Source organism: Hemibagrus wyckioides, linkage group LG01 (genome assembly GCF_019097595.1).
Source record: "Hemibagrus wyckioides isolate EC202008001 linkage group LG01, SWU_Hwy_1.0, whole genome shotgun sequence".
NCBI lineage: Eukaryota > Metazoa > Chordata > Actinopteri > Siluriformes > Bagridae > Hemibagrus > Hemibagrus wyckioides.
Window position 1 is genome coordinate 34190722 of NC_080710.1, and position 20058 is coordinate 34210779.

A 20058-nucleotide genomic window follows, 5' to 3' on the forward strand; every position below is an offset into this window, starting at 1 on the left:
TTCACTGCTGGACTGAACCTGTGGAACTCAGTTTCAGTCCTAAGTAGCTGTACTCTTTACAGTTTTCTATTTTGTGTGTTCCTGTGGTAAACTGTGTTGTGTTTCCGTGACATCTGGATCTTTTCTGAAAGATAATAGTTTTGGTCTTTTTGAGGTTGATGGTCAGGGCCCAGGTCTAACAGTACTGCTGCAGCAGGTCCAGGTTCTGCTGTAGACCCTGAACACTGGGGGACAGCAGGACCCGGTCATCTGTGTACAGCAGGGTGCTGTCGAGCGATCTAATATGGAGGCCAATTCATTAATATAATATTAATTTTATAAAATAAACCTTTGTGCCAAATGAAATCAAAAGCTTTTTGGAAATCTATGAAACATGCAAATATTTTCTTTTTGTTTTGGTTAACGTGTCGGTCAGTCAGGGTGTGTAGGGTGGAAATATGATCACTGGTGTGGTGATTTCGTATGAAACAAATTTGACTTTTACTCAAGACATTGTGTTTCATAAGGAAGTCTATAAGTCTGGAGTTAATGATGCTACATAAAACCTTCCCCAGGTCACTGTTCACACAGATGCCTCGGGAGTTATTGGGGTCGAATTTATCTCCACTTTTGAAGATGGGTGTTATAAGACCTTGAGTCCAGGTGTCAGGGAAATGACCTACACTCAGAATCATGTTAAATAATGATCCAGTGGCATCCGGAGATGGACCGGCTCCAGCTGGGTTCTGCTTGTGAGGATTGGGATATTCAAGCAGCGCCATGGACAACAACCTCCTTACTGATTTACATAACACTATACACATGCTGTATCTGCATCACACAATTGTCACCCAAATGAGGATGGGTTCCCTTTTGAGTCTGGTTCCTTTCAAGGTTTCTTCCTCTTACCATCTAAGGGAGTTTTTCTTTGCCACAGTCGCCTCAGTCACCTCAGGCTTGCTCACTTTGGATAACATCTAGGACTGTCTGTCTGTTTATATGTTTGTTGTTTTCTTATGCTGTTTCTCATGTAAAGCTGCTTTGAGACAATGCTCTTTGTTAAAAGCGCTATACAAATAAATTGAAATTGAATTGAAATAATTTAAGAATTGCCAATTGGAATTTTTTACTTGTGAATTTAATCATTTCATTAAGGATGTTGTCAGGTCCACTCGCTTTTTGGGTTTTAGAATGACCAATGTTTTTGAGAGTTCCTGATCAGTAATGGGGAAGTCCAGAGGATTTTGGGAGTCTTTTATAACCAATTCTAATGTGTTCAATTTTTTAATGATAATGTTTTGTTCTGTTTTGTTGTTGTTGTTAAGAGTATATATTGATTTGAAGTGACTGACCCATATGTCACCATTTTGTATTGCCAGTTCAGATTTAGATTTATTAGATTTTTCCAGTGCTCCCAGAAACTGTTAGTGTTTATGGACTCCTCAGTTAGTGTCAGTTGTTTTTTGGTATATTGGGCACTTTTGATTCTGAGTGTACGTTTATAAAGTCTTAAAGTGTCACAGTAACAAAGGTGGAATTCCACATTATTTGGATCTCTGTGTTTTTGATTGGATAATTTTCTTAATTCTTTTCTAATATTTTGGCATTCTGTGTCAAACCATTTATCATCGTTTGGATTTTTTGGTGTGTTACTGAATTGTTTTAATTGACTTATTTGTGCAGGTTTAATAGTCTGTAGGCGTGTCCTTATCAGCGCCCCGAATATCCACTTGCACATGTCTATCTCGTCATGTTCATTTGGTGAACATGTGCACTGATAAAGAAACATCAGATAGTTTACAAAGTGTTGCTGAGAAGAATCAAGAATTAGAACTGAAGAGAAATGCTTTATCTGTGGTGTGGAATTATTTTGGATTCCCTAGTGATGATGTTTGTAAAACTCAGACACAGAGTGCAATACCACCAGTGTTTTAGCGTGAAGAAAAGCAACAAGCCATGTGAGAACTGTAACACACACTCCCATCACGACCTCGTGGTTCTGTACTTCTCTGTATCCGGCAGCTTCTCTAAGACTGATGGAGAGAATTGAAGCCATTACACATTTCATTGTAAAAGACACGGTGCAGATTAATACAGTTTCCAGCGCATCTTTAAGGTTCTTTGCAAACATGCCACGACGTCCCTGTGTAGGTGGACATAATCATGGAGGCTGTGGATGTTGAGGTTGGGTTGGTGTGCCAGGTGAACGTTTGCCATTTACCCTCTGGATGGTGGTAGGGTGAAAATCTCTCCTGTGTAGAAGACCTCTCTGGGGTCTTGGTGGTTCAGTCTGGGGTCTTGGTGGTTCAGTCTGGGGTCTTGGTGGTTCAGTCTGGGGTCTTGGTGGTTCTCCCTGGGGTTTTGGTGGTTCAGTCTGGGGTCTTGGTGGTTCAGTCTGGGGTCTTGGTGGTTCAGTCTGGGGTCTTGGTGGCTCAGTCTGGGGTCTTGGTGGCTCAGTCTGGGGTCTTGGTGGTTCAGTCTGGGGTCTTGGTGGTTGAGTCTGGGGTCTTGGTGGTTCAGTCTGGGGTCTTGGTGGCTCAGTCTGGGGTCTTGGTGGTTCAGTCTGGGGTCTTGGTGGTTCAGTCTGGGGTCTTGGTGGTTCAGTCTGGGGTCTTGGTGGTTCTCCCTGGGGTCTTGATGGTTCAGTCTGGGGTCTTGGTGGTTCAGTCTGGGGTCTTGGTGGTTCAGTCTGGGGTCTTGGTGGTTGAGTCTGGGGTCTTGGTGGTTCAGTCTGGGGTCTTGGTGGTTCAGTCTGGGGTCTTGGTGGTTCATTCTGGGGTCTTGGTGGTTCTCCCTGGGGTCTTGGTGGTTCTCCCTGGGGTCTTGTTGGTTCAGTCTGGGGTCTTGGTGGTTCAGTCTGCCGTCTTGGTGGTTCATTCTGGGGTCTTGGTGGTTCAGTCTGGGGTCTTGGTGGTTCAGTCTGCCGTCTTGGTGGTTCATTCTGGGGTCTTGGTGGTTCAGTCTGGGGTCTTGGTGGTTCAGTCTGGAGTCTTGGTGGTTCTCCCTGGGGTCTTGGTGGTTCTCCCTGGGGTCTTGTTGGTTCAGTCTGGGGTCTTGGTGGTTCAGTCTGCCGTCTTGGTGGTTCATTCTGGGGTCTTGGTGGTTCAGTCTGGGGTCTTGGTGGTTCAGTCTGCCGTCTTGGTGGTTCATTCTGGGGTCTTGGTGGTTCAGTCTGGGGTCTTGGTGGTTCAGTCTGGGGTCTTGGTGGTTCAGTCTGGAGTCTTGGTGGTTAAGTCTGGGGTCTTGGTGGTTCAGTCTGGGGTCTTGGTGGTTCAGTCTGGGGTCTTGGTGGTTCAGTCTGGGGTCTTGGTGGTTCAGTCTGGGGTCTTGGTGGTTGAGTCTGGAGTCTTGATGGTTAAGTCTGGGGTCTTGGTGGTTAAGTCTGGGGTCTTGGTGGTTCAGTCTGGGGTCTTGGTGGTTCAGTCTGGGGTCTTGGTGGTTCAGTCTGGGGTCTTGGTGGTTCTCCCTGGGGTCTTGGTGGTTCTCCCTGGGGTCTTGGTGGTTCTCCCTGGGGTCTTGGTGGTTCTCCCTGGGGTCTTGTTGGTTCAGTCTGGGGTCTTGGTGGTTCAGTCTGCCGTCTTGGTGGTTCATTCTGGGGTCTTGGTGGTTCAGTCTGGGGTCTTGGTGGTTCAGTCTGGGGTCTTGGTGGTTCAGTCTGGGGTCTTGGTGGTTCAGTCTGGGGTCTTGGTGGTTCTCCCTGGGGTCTTGGTGGTTCAGTCTGGGGTCTTGGTGGTTCAGTCTGGGGTCTTGGTGGTTCAGTCTGGGGTCTTGGTGGTTCAGTCTGGGGTCTTGGTGGCTCAGTCTGGGGTCTTGGTGGTTCAGTCTGGGGTCTTGGTGGTTCAGTCTGGGGTCTTGGTGGTTCAGTCTGGGGTCTTGGTGGCTCAGTCTGGGGTCTTGGTGGCTCAGTCTGGGGTCTTGGTGGCTCAGTCTGGGGTCTTGGTGGTTCAGTCTGGGGTCTTGGTGGTTCAGTCTGGGGTCTTGGTGATTCAGTCTGGGGTCTTGGTGGTTCAGTCTGGGGTCTTGGTGGCTCAGTCTGGGGTCTTGGTGGCTCAGTCTGGGGTCTTGGTGGTTCAGTCTGGGGTCTTGGTGGTTCAGTCTGGGGTCTTGGTGGTTCATTCTGGGGTCTTGGTGGTTCTCCCTGGGGTCTTGATGGTTCAGTCTGGGGTCTTGGTGGTTCAGTCTGGGGTCTTGGTGGCTCAGTCTGGGGTCTTGGTGGTTCAGTCTGGGGTCTTGGTGGCTCAGTCTGTGGTCTTGGTGGTTCAGTCTGGGGTCTTGGTGGTTCAGTCTGGGGTCTTGGTGGCTCAGTCTGGGGTCTTGGTGGCTCAGTCTGGGGTCTTGGTGGTTCAGTCTGGGGTCTTGGTGGCTCAGTCTGGGGTCTTGGTGGTTCAGTCTGGGGTCTTGGTGATTCAGTCTGGGGTCTTGGTGATTCAGTCTGGGGTCTTGGTGGCTGTGTTGTGGTGTTTGGTGGTTGTGGTTGGGGGTTTGATGGTCCTGGATGTGAGTTTAGGAGCTGTGTGTGAGGTGGCCTATCCTCTGCTGGTTTGGGTGGCTCCTGACTGGCTTTGGGTTTCTTTAGCTGCTCCCTCAGGGTGTTTATTGTCTGATCCCTGAGGTAGAGCTCTTCTTTTATGGCATTAAGCTTAATCCTCAAAGTGTCTTTGTCTTCTTGTATCTTACCAAGTTCTACCTACAGAGCTGAGGCTGGCCTCACTGCCCTGAAACATGACTGTCCCATTGTGGTAAATATTCACAGTCAGGAAGGTCCTGTCACTGTCCTTTTCCTGTATAATAATCTGCTGGTCATTACATATTCCTCTCTTTTCATGGTGTATGTAGTGGGCACAGAGAGTCCTGTGCCACGCCTCCGTGTGGTCAGTGTAGAGCAGGAGATTTGTGATGGTGATTTTGGCTCCTGATTGAATAAAATCAGTTCTAAGTGATTCTGGGGTTTCTTTTAGGATTTTGTTTGTAGGTTTTTTTAGCCTGTGCAGTTTTTAGGTCATTTGGGTAGGATATGGCGAGGGGGCGGAGCTTACTTAGTGTTGCGTTAGCCATGGCTCACACTTTGTTGTTAGCTTAGTTAGCAGTGTAGCAGAGAAGAAGCAAAATATAATATATGGAAAAATCCAAATTTGTTTAGTTGGAGGTTCTTACCTCACTTCTGTAAGAGATATGGACAGGAAGTGTCTCTGAAGTATTCAGTCACTTGTTTTATTTTATTTCCTCTGTTTTGTCTGACCTCTCACTCTGGCTCCACCCACTCCTCTTCAGTTAGCCCATGGGCACATTTTAAATATTTCACTTTTCTTTTGGAAATTAAAGATAATCCTGTTTATCTTTTATATTATTGCTGTTTTACATTTCTTTATCTCCTACCCCAAACCCCCCCCCCCCCGGTCTGTCTCTCTCTCTGTCTCTCTCTGTCTCTCTCTCTCTCTCTCTGTCTCTCTCTCTCTCTCTCTAGTTTCTCAGATCTGCGTTTTGTGCAGTTAGAGGATTTTCACTTGAACAGTCTGCCGCTTCTGCCCTCAGAGTTCCAGCAGTTCATACAGACCCAGTGTCAGACCACCAGAGACGTACTCCTCAACATGTGAGAGAGAGGGGGAGATATATATATGTGTGTGTGTGTGTGTGTTTTATTGTTTCAGCAGTCTGTTTGTCTTGGATACCTTTGTTTCACTGAAGATGTGTCACTATGGCATTCTCTAACAACACACACACTCACACACAGTCACACACACACACACTCACACACACACTCACACACACTCACTCACACACACTCACACACACTCACACACACACACACACACTCACACACACACACACACACACACACACTCACTCACTCACACACACACACACACACTCACACACACACACACACACACACTCACTTTCTGAGATTAAAAGGGTTTAAGCAGGATGTACAGCAGACAGGGCTGAAACTCAGAGCCCTGCTGTGTGTGTGTGTGTGTCTGTATAATGCTCAGAACATTCCTGTCTGTTTTTGTATTCAGATGCAAAATGGGTGTTGTTGATACAGAAAGTGTGTGGAATGTTTTGTTTGTTTGTTTTTTTGTAAGAGAAATACAGTGAAAACACAATGTGTGTGTGTGTGTGTGTGTAGGTGGTTGCCACAGTGTGCATCACTCTTTTATACCTATAAGGATGCGTGGCTGCCCCTGGTGCCAAAGAGAGATGATGTTGTCCCAGTAAAGGCACGGAAGTTCTTCTCCTGTGTGGCTGCACTGATGTCATTCCAGCTCCGCAGCCTGGTGATTGCATCACTCCATGACCTGCTGCACTTCCTGTCACTCTACCAGGTGTGGCTAGACTCCACCCATACTGGGCACTAAGCCCTACCTCATCGTTACTAATCCCGTCATCTTAAACCATTTGTTCTGATATAAGATCTGGTTTAATTAATCCCTATATTATTGTGTGTGTGTGTGTGTGTGTGTGGAGGATGGTAATGATTTCGGGGAGTGTTATGATGAGTTGAGTTACACGCAGCGTCCACTCCTGTTGGTCAAGCTGAAGGTTGAGGAGTCGAGCATCACCTTTCAGCCTCCTCTGTCTCAGTGCTGGGAGCTCATCATGAACTCATTCATTCACATCATCTCTAGTGCTGATCACTTACCTCGGGTACACACACACACACACACACACACACACACAGGTATTCCTGCTGGGAGATGTTTTTATAAGTGAATATTAACCTGGGTTTTCCTCAGGTGGAGTGTATCCTGTTCTCTGAGCTCCAGGAGAAGGATTTAACACTGCGCTCGGTCAAGCATGACGAGTTACTCGTCAAAGACCTGCTAAGTCGAGCCAGAGTGGTCTATCAGAGGAACAGCGCAGGGCCTCACAGGTGAGTGTGCGTATTGAACACATCTCTTGCACCACTCGTAACTGCCTCCTCACCTTGCAATTCATCATCCATTTGACTGCTGCTTCTGCTCGCCAATCCTAAAGCAGGAGGCAGGGACAGCAGTAGCACAAAACATGTGAACTGTGAGAATATGAGTGAAACATGGCTCTCTGTGTGTCTCTCACATTTAAATGTGTGTTAAGGAATTTTCTCTGTGTGTGTTTTGTGTGTTTTGTGTTCTGCAGATATTTAAAGATTTATAATAAATACAGCAAACTGCTGGATCAGTCAGCCAGACGGGATATTCTCTCATTCTTACAGGAGAAACACTCCCTACAGGGCTTTGTCAAAGTAAACACACACACACACACACACTCAAGTATAAAGTATTCTTCTGTAGGAATGAGCATGTCATTGTCATTTAATGAAAATGTATATTTATAGTAAATAAATACCAGCAGACTCAGACAGGAGCATTATGTGAGTTATGAGCACCACCTAGTGGCTGCAGTGTCCATGGTTCACAGACAGAGTGTTCGGTGTGTTTATAGAACCCGGGTGTGTTCTCCCTCTCAGTGTGGTTCTGAGCCTGAGGGAGGTGATCTCAGGCTGTTTCCAGTTGAACACAGTGATTTGACTCTGAATTACATATTTTATATGGGAGGGAAACATCAGAAATCGGTTGCATCAGTGCATAGAGAACGGTGAACACCACCTTCAAGATATTTTGTTTAAAACAGCATCATTTGAAAATTGAAATTATGTTCTTTCATTATCAAAAAATAAATTTTGTTTATCAGCAAAAAATTTTCATTCACTTTCATTCACCTTCAAAAAAGTGAGGTTTCTGCGCCCCACCCTGTATTAGGCAGCAAGTGAACATTTTGTCCTCAAAGTTGATGTTAGAAGCAGGAAAAATGGACAAGTGTAAGGAATTGAGTGAGTTTGACCAAAAGGCCCAAATTGTGATGGCTAGACCACTGCTTCTACAAATCCTTAACAGAAATGCAAATGTAGTGTAATGTCCATGCTCCGGTCATTTATTTGTCTTTGTGTGCTTGGTAATGTAACGAAGCATACTGAACCAGAACACCAGAGGGAGCCATCACCCAAGTACTGACTTCCGGTGTACTCGGGTATTTAAACAGCACGCTGCCCTTTGTTCACTGCAAAGTATCGTGATCTCTGCATTGCATACTGAGCGTTACTCCATTGATTGCCTTGATTATTCCGTGTATGATCCTTGCCTGTTCCTGGTTGACCTAGAGTTTCGGTTTTGTGTTTCGGTTTTGGTTCTATAGTGTTTGTTTACCAGTTTTGACCCTTTTTGCCTGCCACTTTGACTATCGATTCTTGCCTGCCGTTTTGATAATAAAGATCTGCATATGGATTCAGCTACACCTGTTTCGAGTGCGTCCTTACAGGGTACTTCACCGTGAACAAAGGGCAGCGTGCTGTTTAAATACCCGAGTACACCGGAAGTCAGTACTTGGGCGATGGCTCCCTCTGGTGTTCTGGTTCAGTATGCTTCGTTACAGGTAAAGGTTTATTTACTTTTTTTATTTACATACTTCTATTTTACTTCTTTTTTTATTTACATACTTTTATTTACATACTGAATTACATATTTTCTTGAATGAAAAAGTTTTACAAGCAAAATATTTCAGCACTACACACCTTATTGTTTTTCTTTTCAGTGTATTAAACATTGTAAACATGTATTTTTCAGTATGTTAAAAAAACACACAGCTTGATATTGCCATCAGATGTTTGGACCTGACTCTGTGTGTGTGTGTGTGTGTGCGCAGAAGATTGAGGAATTGAACAGTGTGTGTAATGAGATCTCCTCCCTCCGTGTGACCGCCCCTCTGTCACTCTTCTGTCTGGAGGCTGTGAAGCTCCACCAGGATCTGTGTGACTGCACAGAGAACCTGAAACACCTGCTCATCACCTACGCACTGGACGAGAACCGACAACTCAACCAGAGGTGAGGAGAAACACCGCACTGACCATAAAACACCACATGTCTCTACACGTCCTGCATAACCATACAGCAGGATGTGGGGTTAAACATGCAGAATCACCTGAAACTAGAGGAACGATCGTGTGTGTGTGTGTGTGTGTGTGTGTGTGTGTGTAGTATCTGTCAGCAGTACCAGCAGATTTTGACCACAGTGATGAGCGTACCAGCCAACACAGAAGAACTGGTGGAGCTCGGTCACTTCTTGAAACACACCAGCGATGTGACTCTACACACACTGCAGGACGAAATTAGTGAAGCAGCCAAACGCCTCAACTTCCTGCTGGACTACACCACACTGACTGGTACTGCTGCATGGACAGGGAACTGAAACACCAAAAAAATGATTGATCTTGTACTCCACTGAAGCCAAAACTTTTAAAAAATATATATTTTTTCCTCATTGTCCTGTTTTTCTACTCTTCATGACTGACCAAAACCTCTACAGAGCAAAGAATAAAACAGTCAACATTCAAAGTGATCTACAGGACATTTGTTCTTGACCCCAGTTATGACCTATAGGTGATGTAGGACAAAGACTAAAGATATATAAAATATATCTTTATATGTGTGTGTGTGTGTAGGTGACGACTTTAAGCTGAACAGCAGAGTGTTCCACTGGCCGGAGCAGATCCGTAAGGTGTGCGAGGTCCATAAGGATAAACTGACCAGTCAGAGAGATCATGCCGAGGACCAGCTTCAAAAAAAGTACACACACACACATAGATACACACACACTTTCACATATACCTCTGTGTCTATCTATCTATCTATCTATCTATCTATCTATCTATTAGGGATGCAACAATACAGTTAATCCACGGTTCAATACGTACCTGGGGTTTTTTACCCATGGTTTGCGGTTCGGTTCGGTTCTGATGGCAAATTAAAGTGTTTTTTTCATTATTCTTTGCTTAGCTAACAGGAACAATAAGAAGTTAAGAAGAAGAAAAACTGGTTTTAGTTGCAATTCTCTTTATTTTACTTAAATGGAAAAATCAACTTGTACACATTCATAGTGTACTGAAAATAGTGAGATATAAAAAATAAAGATATATAAAAGATAAACACCAGCAGCTCACAGCACATCAGCTTCATGAACTGCAGGCACAATATTTACAGCATTATCTGTGGTTACTGGGAGTAACATGTTCGGCTTCCTCCACTTCCACATATTCACGGCATTTATCAACTCTTCTGTTAAATTAGCTCTTATATGACTTTCATACAGGGGACGTGTTTGGAGTACGGTGCTCTTTATTTCCCAATCCGCTATGTAATGACCAGTCACCAGGAGATAACTCGCGAGCTCCAGCTATCTGCTGTTAGTGTGTTGTGTGTCTTTTTTGTAGAGGTCAGGAATGACCTCTGTGCTATAAAAAAAAAAAAGGACGTGACGGTAGTGTATTGGGGCACCAAGGATAAGGACCAAGAGGAAGCTGGTTAGTGAACACCGTTCTTTTAATGAAAATTCAATTCAGTTCAATTCAATTTGTTTTGTATAGCGCCTTTTACAATGAACATTGTCTCAAAGCAGCTTTACAAAAGAAGAGAAACAAAGAAAGGGGAGGGGAAAAATTAAAATAAATAAATAATAATTTTAAAAATATATAAATAAAAAAAAAAACTAAATACCTAGAAATAAGAATAAATTATTAAATTAAATTATTAAAATATTTTATTTTATCCCTAATGAGAAGCCTGTGGTGATGGTGGTGAGGAAATACTCCCTGGGATGATATGAGGAAGAAACCTTGAGAGGAACCAGGCTCAGAAGGGAACCCATCCTCATTTGGGTGACACTAAACAGGAAATAATGTAACTGTAACTGATTAATGTCCTTTCTACAACAGCAATCAATGACCCATGAGGAACTATTAGGTCAGCGTAGTTTCTGAGGTCATTATAGACACTAATTCTTTGCTGTCACAAGCTGACAGATGAAATGGAAGATCTGTGACGGTGTGAAAGTCCCCAAGTGTCTGTGCTGACTGTGAAGTGGTTGGTTGCTTTATGTCCCGGAAAGCCTTCATGTCTGTCACCTTCTTGCTCTCCCTTTTAGTTATGATGTCATAGCTCAGAAGTTCACCAGCATCTTCTCAGGGAGGAGAAACTTCAGCTGCCACAGGAAATACATCCTCTGCTGAGCCTTCTTAGTGAGGGAGCTGATGTTCTTCTCCAACTTGAGCTCCTTGTTGATGGTGGTGCCCAGAAAGCGGAAGGACTCGACAGATGTCACCGGAGAGTCATAAAGGATGACGGGGGGAGGGGGGCTGGGTCCTTCCTAAAATCCACATCTCCACTGTCTTGAGAGAGTTGAGCTCCAGGTTGTTCAGGCTGCACCATGACACCAGATGATCCATCTCACTCCTGTAGGCAGACTCATCTCCATCAGAGATGAGGCCGATGAGGGTGGTGTCATCAGCAAACTTCCGGAGTTTGACAGACTGGTGACCAGATGTGCAGCCGTTGGTATACAGGGAGAATAGCAGGGGAAAAAGGACACAGCCTTGAGGGAATCCAGTGCTGATGTTCCGCGAGTCTGAGACATGCTTACCCAGCCTCACAAACTGCTGTCTCTCTGTCAGGAAGTCCATGATCCAACTGCACATGGAGTCAGGCACATTCAGCTGGGACATGGCAGGTCTCCAGTGAAGTATTAAAGATGTCAGTGAACACTGAGGACAGCTGATTGGCACAGTGCTTCAAGGTGGAGGGGGAGACAGAGTCTGGGCCTGTAGCCTTGCGGGTGTTCAGACATTTAAACAGCCTATTCACATCTTCCTCTTTGATGGTGAGAGGTGTCAGGAGTGAGGGGGGTAGTGGTGCTGAGGTGTGGAGATGTGTGGGTGATCCAGGTATGGAAGTGTAGGAGGAGGGGCTACTGCTGATCAGTGGCTGGTGCGGGGAGGACTGGGGGAGGTCAGGTCTGTCCCATTGTCTCTCAAAGCGGCAGTAGTACTCATTCAGGTTGTTGGCCAGGTGCAGGTCGTTCACAGAGTGGGGGGCTCTAGGCTTGTAGTTGGTGATCACCTTAAGCCCTTTCCAGACAGAGGCAGAGTCGTTGGTTTGGAATTGCTGTTTCATTCTTTCACCCTGCTCTGATTTAGCTCTTCTCACCTCCTCGCTAAATCTGTACTTAGCCTCCTTGTATTTTCCTTTGTCCCCACTTCTGAATGTGGCCTCTTTCTTTCTCTGACCTAAGCTGTCTGAGATTAGCTGTGAACCAGGGTTTGTCATTGTTATAACTCACCCTGGTGCGTGATGGAATGATGCTGTCCTCACAGAAGTTAATGTAGGACGTCACAGTGTCTGTGTACTCATCCAGACTGTTGGTGGCCGATCTAAAAATGTCCCAGTCTGTACAGTCCAAACACCCCTGTAGTTCTCCCACAGCCTCACTGGTCCACTTCTTTGATGTCCTCACAACAGGTTTGCAGAGTTTTAATTTCTGCCTGTATGCAGGAATCAAATGCACCATGATGTGGTCGGAATGGCCCAGTGCAGCACGGGGAACAGCACGATAAGCACAGCTGATGGTGGTGTAGCAATGGTCCAGTACATTCCCCTCTCTTGTCGGGCACTTAATAAACTGTTTGTATTTGGGCAGTTCATGGGAAAGATTACCTTTGTTAAAGTCTCCTAGGACAATAACCAAGGCGTCCGGTTTTGTCCTTTCCACACGCAGTATCTCAACAACCAGCGTGTGCTGCACTTCGTGCATATTGCCTTGTAGCGGGATGTAAACACCGACGAGAATGAATGAGGAGAAATCACAGGGCGAGTAGAAAGGCTTACAGTTAATGGGGAAGGCCTCCAGGTCTGGGGAACAGAGTCGAGACGGTACTTTCACATCGTTGCACCAGCTGTTGTTAATATATAAACAGATTCCACCACCTTTCGTTTTGCCAGAAACCTCTGTGTGTCTGTCCGCTCTAAAAAGATTAAATCCACCCAGTTGTAGTGCAGAGTCCGGTTTAAGATCACACAGCCACGTTTCCGTGAAGCACAAAACACAAGACATAGGAAAGTCTTTGTTTTTGTTCATCTGCAGAGTCATTTTGTTGCAAAGAGAGCGCACGTTAGAGAGGAATATCCCGGGGAGCACGGTGCGTGATCCACGCCGGCGGAGACGCACGAGTACTCATGAGCGTTTCCCTCTTCTGCGGGGCTTCACTTTATTACGTGCCTCCTTGATCAGAATAGCCAGTAAATCCGTGGTAGAAGCCAGAAAACTTGGAAATAAGTCCACTGGGGTAGTAGCTCTGATATTCATGAGCTCTTCCCTGGAATAGAAGCCACCAGAATGGTGGCAGAAACTGAAAAACAACACAAAACAAGAAAAAGTAGAGCGCACTGAAACACCGTGGCTGCCTTCTGCGGTGCCATAGTGAGAATTTCTCACCCTGTAATTATAGGGGTGTAATTATACAGGCTGTACACTTACTACTTTACATTGGAGCAGAGGGTCATTTCTTCAGTGTTGTCACATGAAAAGATATAATAAAATATTTACAAAAATGTCAGGGGTGTACTCACTTTTGTGAGATACTGTACATAATCTACATTGTCCTTAAACATCACCTGACCAGAATCATACTTAATATCTTTCTCTTTCTCTCTCTGAAGTCAGAAAACCTGAGTGACTTGTGAGGGTGGTAAGATGACAGCATCCAAACATCCCAGTACACCCAACACTCTATGCCCATAAACCTTCCAGATCTGCTCCTTTACCTAAGAACTATATATTAAAAGCTTGACTAAACAAATGTGTCTTCAGCCTAGACTTTCAGGTACTGTGGTGCGAGACCATTTAGTGCTTTATAGGTCAGTAACAGAATTTTATAATCAATGTGAAATTTGACTGGGAGCCAATGTAGTGTGGCTAAAATAGGAGTGATGTGTTCATATCTTCTGGTTCTAGTTAGGACTCTAGCTGCTGCATTCTGGACTAACTGGAGCTTGTTTCTGCTCCTACTGGAACATCCAGACAGTAAGACATTACAATAATCCAACCTAGAGGTAACAAAAGCATGAACTCGTTTCTCTGCATCATGAAGTGACATCATATTTCTTATCTTAGCAATATTTCTGAGATGGAAGAAGGCTACCCGAGTGATATTATCTACATGAGCTTCAAATGAAAGACCAGAGTCAATAATCACACCAAGATCTTTTACTGCTGGACAAGATGAAACCAAAAGACCATCCACCGTTACTCTGTCTTGTCCGAATTAAGCAAAAATCACACTCCGGGGAAACTGAAACAGGAAAAAAGGAGCACTTAGGCAAAAATCGTAGAAACACAGTCTTAACTGAAATATGAGGATGGAAGGCAAAACAAATCCCTAGAGAGAAATGACATGGAATAAGTATAGACAATAATCCCAATCTGGCGTGGGCAGGAAGAGCAGTCTCTCAGAAAGTCACAATAATACTCGCCGCTGACTCTGACGAGTGAGGGTGCTAGTGCTAGAACTCAGGTGATTGCGGGCGTGGTTGCGTGGCTGAGGTTGGTGACAGGTAGTGTGTAACGTGGATGGAGCGCTAATGTAAGGTGTCACCGAAAATGGTTGCAAATCTTTAGCAATAAACAATAGCTTTTGTTATGTTTCATGTCTCTCAGAATCTATCTATCTATCTATCTATAGAGACCAGGTATTTCAGTGTTTCAGTATTAAAGGATTTAAAAGATAAATAATCCAGGTTCATTATAATATTATAAATCTGTATATGAATTATACTTTAATTTTATTCTGCCTCAGGATGAACATCAGCAGTAGCTTCAGTGTGTGTTGTATAAAACCAGTGAGAAGTGTGGGTTTGATCTGAACAGTGTGATTGTTTGCACTGTTATCTTTAACAGACTGAAATATACACTCTCAAATCACTTCCTAGTGTGTGTTAAATTCTCACCAAAATCCTAACAAAAAGAAAACATGTCTAAAGAAATGTGTGTGTGTGTGTGTGTGTGTGTGACAGGATTGCAGAGCTGGAACACACACTGCAGAGTATATCTAAAGACCTGGAAGTGTTTAAGAAGAAAGAAGTAATGAGTGTGGAGGAGTTGAGGAACAATGTGGAGAAACTCAACGAGATAACAGCATGCCTGGAGAAGGCCAGCACACAGCTTGAGGTGTGTGTGTGTGTGTTATATTTTGGTTTCCATGCCAGTAAAATTTTAGGGTGTGGCCAGCTGAGGACTTATTCCACCTGGATGTAAAACTACAGAAAGAGTGGTCACTGTTTAAGACATTGAGCTACTGCACCAACACACACACCAGCAAGACTGCTAACCCCAGCAGTGTGTATCTGGTGTATCTCAATTATAAGTTGCTTTGGACTAATAAAAAAAAAAATGTACGTAGGAGAGAAGTGTAAATAATGATCTGGGAACAGTGGAGCATGGTGACTTAGTGGTCAGCAGTCCCATGGTCAGGGTTTGATTCTGTGTGTGTGGAGTCACATGTTCATCCTGTGCTTTAGGGGTTTCCGATAGGTGCTCCAGTGTTCTCCACCAGTGCAAAGATTAATTGGGTGTGTGTGTGTGTGTGTGTGTGCGCAGCACATTAATAAGGAGGAGTTTTTGTTGGAAAGAGAGCAGACTCAGTTACCCCTACTGCAGACCATCATGACCAGCAAACAGCCGTACGATCAGTTGTGGAGCACTGCCTTGAACTTCCACACCAAATCAGACATCTGGATGAATGGTAACACACACACACACACACACACACACACTCTCAGAACAGCATCCATGATGATGCTCTGTCATTAACCATATCCACCTAACAGAAACCTGTGCTGTGTGTGTGTGTGTGTGTGCACTCTTCCTGCAGGCCCTTTCATGCAGCTGAATGCAGAGCAGATCTCTGATGATCTGTGTAACATGTATAGACAGATGTACAAAGTGATGAAGCTCTTCTCGGAGGTCGTGGCTCCGCGACGGGTGGCTGAGAGTTTCCGTAGCAAAATTGACAAGTTCAAGCAGCACCTACCCATCCTCAGCACCATCTGTAACCCGGGTATTAAAGTCCGCCACTGGGAAAAGGTGTGTGTGTGTGGAGGGGTACTGGGTGCTGAAAAATCAGCTGCTATCTTAAATTTTGACATCATGATGTTTTTAGATCAGCAGCATTGTTGGATTTGAGGTAAAGCCAGATGCACACACTTCTCTCCTGAACATGCTGGAGCTCGGCCTGCACAAACACACTGACAAGTAAGAGATCGCTCAATGAAAATAAAACCAATACTTATTCTTTCTTCTTCTTCTTTTGGCTTTTCCCTTCAGGGGTCTCCACAGCGAATCATCTCTCTCCACCCGTCTCCTGCATCCTCAACACTTGTACCCACTAGCTTCATCTCCTCATTTATTCCATCCATATTCCTCCTCTTTGGCCTTCCTCTTTTCCTCCTGCCTGGCAGCTCCATGTCCAACATTCTCCTACCAATATACTCACTCTCCCTCCTCTGGACATGTCCAAACCATCTTAATCTGTCCTCCCTAACTTTGTCCCCCAAACGTCCAACATGAGCCGTCCCTCTGATGTACTCGTTCCTAATCCTGTCCAACCGTGTCCCTCCCAAAGAGAACCTCAACATCTTCAGCTCTGCTACCTCCAGCTCTGACTCCTGTCTCTTCCTCAGTGAAAACCATCACTTATTCTTTAATCATAAAAATTGCTATGCACTAGACTGACATTAATAAATACATTAGATTGATTAAAAAACATAGTGCTTACAGTAAGATTTGGTGCTTAATGTACAAAAATGAAACCAAAGGGTAATGAATTAAGATCATTTACTTTGTAAAATAAAGAAATTGTTAGAATAAACGTCTGCAAAAATCTGTGATATAAAATTTGGTCGTGCCTCTGTAGGTTAGAGGAGATCGGTGCATCTGCCAGTAAGGAATATTCCCTGGAAAAAGCTTTAGAAAAGATGAAGCTTGAGTGGACAGACCTCCAGTTCAGCTTCACACAGTACAGAGACACGGTAACACACACACACACACACACACACACACACACACACAGAGCTGGAGATTTTTAGCATGCTGATTTGGAATGAAACACAGAGGACACACTGTCCTGATCTTGGTGCAGGACATCCTGGGGTTATTGAGTAGCCATGAGGTCATCTGCATGTAGTTGGTTCTGTAGACCTTCAGATAAGTGTTTGATCATTTGCACACCACTGGAAAGACCTGCTCCAGAGAAAGACCCTGAACCATGGTTCTTAAGTTCAGATTCTATTGCTGTGTTTTGTATTTAATTAAATGTTTATACACTGACCAGGCATAACTTTATGACCGCCTGCGTAATATTGTGTTGGTCCCCACTTCTGCCCAAACAGCCCTGACCCGTCCTGCACTGTATATTCTGACCCTTTTCTATCAGAACCAGCATTAACTTCTTCAGCAGTTTGATCAACAGTAGCTCATCTGTTGGATCGGATCACACGGTCCAGCCTTTTCTCCCCACGTTCATCAATGAGCCTTGACCGTCCATGACCCTGTCACAGGTTCACCACTGTTCCTTCCTTGGTCCACTTTTGATAGATACTGACCACTGCAGACCGGGAACACCCCACAAGAGCTGCAGTTTTGGAGATGCTCTGATCCAGTGGTCTAGACATCACAATTTGGCCCTTTTGGTCAAACTCGCTCAAATCCTTACACTTGTCCATTTTTCCTGCTTCTAACATCAACTTTGAGGACAAAATGTTGACTTGCTGCCTAATATATCCCACCCACTAACAGGTGCCATGATGAGGAGATCATTTTGTTGCTATGTACCTGTACTGTACAATGACAGTAAAGTCTGTCTATCTATCTATCTATCTATCTATCTATCTATCTATCTATCTATCTATCTATCTATCTATCTATCTATCTATCTATCTATCTATCTATCTATCTATCTATCTATCTATCTATCTATCTATCTATCTATCCATGATTAGTCTTATTCACTTCACCGGTCAGTGGTCAGAATGTTATGGCTGACCAGTGTGTATCTGGGATTATGTAAAGAATTCCAGCTGTAAACTGCACTATAAATAAAGATAAAAATATCTAGCAGTCTTTCTACTTGAGATGGATTTTGTCTCATTGTCCAAGAGGTATCTTTTGTGGAACCAAATAGAATATTCATGGGAACAGTATTGGTCAGTGGACAAGTGTGTCTTAGAGAAGTCAGATACTAGATTTGCATTGAACTGCACTGAACTTCATTTTCTGAGTGGGCTTTAGCTAAAACAAAAGTAGAAGTACGAGGACTTTAGAGATAAGGAGCTTTCACATTGACATTATTTCCTGGAGCCTTGACCCAGCTTTAGTCCAGCAAAAGCTTGACTGTTCTGTAGATTTACATTCTGACCTTCACCTGGATCAGTGGTCAGTTTAGCATTATGGCTCATCACATGGTTGCATCCATGATGTCTTGTGAAATATTCACTAAAAAAGTGTGTGTGTGTGTGTGTGTGTGTGTGAATACAGGGTACAAATGTTGTATCTGCAGTGGATGACATTCAGGTGTTGTTGGATGATCACATCATTAAGACACAAACAATAAAGGGATCTCCATTCATCAAACCCATCGAAGCAGAGTGCAAGGTAACACACACACACACACACATTGTAGCACATCTACTGTTAATACTCGAAAAAATTACGGAAACTGCTGGATTAGCACACTTACTTTAATCACTAGCAAATGAACAAACAACCGTAAGTGCTAGAGTAGAACCTCTCCCATAGCCACACTAACAAGTGGTCAAGCTGCCACAGCTACTGGACTAGCACGCTAAACACAACTCCACTGCACCCTTAGTCTTGTTCTCTGTTCCTCTGTGAAGGAGTGGGAGGAGAGGCTCTTGCAAGTGCAGGACATTTTGGATGCCATGTTGAAGTGTCAGTCCTCTTGGCTCTACCTGGAGCCCATCTTCAGCTCAGAGGACATCGTTGCCCAGATGCCTGAGGAGGGCCGAAAGTTCAGCATCGTCGACACGTGCTGGAGGGACATCATCACAGAAGCGGTGTGTGTGTGTAATTACTGTACATGAAAAACCTCTGGATGGAGCACATTATTATTTTGTGTTATTTTTAGCATCACGACAGTGTTATTTTATTTATTTTTTACGTTGTGTGTGTATGTACCAGTTAAAAGATAGGCATGTGTTAGTGACCACAGCTCAGCCAAACATGCTGGACCATCTGCAGGAGTCAAATGTCTTCTTGGAGGAAATTCTGCATGGTCTGAACACCTACCTGGAGGAAAAAAGACTCTACTTTCCCAGGTAACATGTACACACACACACACGCGCGCACACACACACACACACACACATGTTTAAGTTGCACCTTTAACAAATGACTTCTTCCCTTTTAGGTTCTTCTTCCTTTCCAATGATGAGCTTTTAGAGATCCTGTCTGAGACGAAGGATCCTCAGCGGGTTCAGCCTCACCTGAAGAAGTGCTTTGAGGGAATCGCTAAGCTGGAGTTCAGCTCCGAGCTCAAGATCACTGGCATGATCAGCTCAGAGAGAGAGACCGTCCCCTTCACACATCCAATCTACCCTGCTAAGGCCAATGTGTGTGTGTGTGTTATTTTACCTGTGTGTTTATAGTTCAGAAGAATGTGTAATACTAGGCTGTTATGTATGTGTGATATGCAAGACTAGTTTCTAGCTAAGGACATTGGTAAAGTGTGTGTGTGTGTGTGTCTGTGTATGTGTGTGTGTGTTTAGGGCATGGTTGAGAAGTGGCTCCTGGAGGTAGAACACACAATGCTGAGAAGTGTGAAAGATGTTATACAAAGTGGATTAGAGCAGTATCCTAAGGTATACACACACACACACACACACTATCTTAGCCTGTAAATAGTGTACCAAAGGAGCACTTTTTTAAAATAAAACCCTAAGATGTGTTCTAATACATATTTCAACCTCTCTCATACACTTCCCCTTGGTTGGTTCCCATTAAGTGTCGAGGCAATGACGTAAGAAAGAACAAAAACTGTCACAAAAATAGGAACATTCAAAAGTAATGGAACAGGCAGAAATATCTTAACTTATACACAGGTTTGGTGGAACATCCAAAACAGCAGGAAGTCAGACAGGCAAGGGTCAGACAGGAGTATCACAGGCAAGCTGGGTCAGAATCTGAGAAATAGTAAAAGTGTGT

General features: G+C 44.3%; 1 protein-coding gene across 1 annotated transcript in view; it reads left to right on the top strand.

Moving 5' to 3' along the window:
• dnah3 (dynein axonemal heavy chain 3) overlaps positions 1–20058 on the top strand; it is a 115173-nt gene that overhangs the window by 34019 nt on the left and 61096 nt on the right. The window contains exons 6-23 of the mRNA XM_058398519.1: positions 5444–5569; positions 6110–6305; positions 6448–6627; positions 6717–6853; positions 7099–7204; positions 8662–8840; positions 8994–9178; positions 9458–9581; positions 14856–15009; positions 15439–15583; positions 15713–15924; positions 16001–16092; positions 16754–16868; positions 18373–18489; positions 18732–18911; positions 19036–19172; positions 19265–19466; positions 19623–19715. Coding sequence (XP_058254502.1) covers positions 5444–5569; positions 6110–6305; positions 6448–6627; positions 6717–6853; positions 7099–7204; positions 8662–8840; positions 8994–9178; positions 9458–9581; positions 14856–15009; positions 15439–15583; positions 15713–15924; positions 16001–16092; positions 16754–16868; positions 18373–18489; positions 18732–18911; positions 19036–19172; positions 19265–19466; positions 19623–19715 — 2680 coding nt within the window. The remainder of the gene's footprint in view (positions 1–5443; positions 5570–6109; positions 6306–6447; positions 6628–6716; positions 6854–7098; positions 7205–8661; positions 8841–8993; positions 9179–9457; positions 9582–14855; positions 15010–15438; positions 15584–15712; positions 15925–16000; positions 16093–16753; positions 16869–18372; positions 18490–18731; positions 18912–19035; positions 19173–19264; positions 19467–19622; positions 19716–20058) is intronic.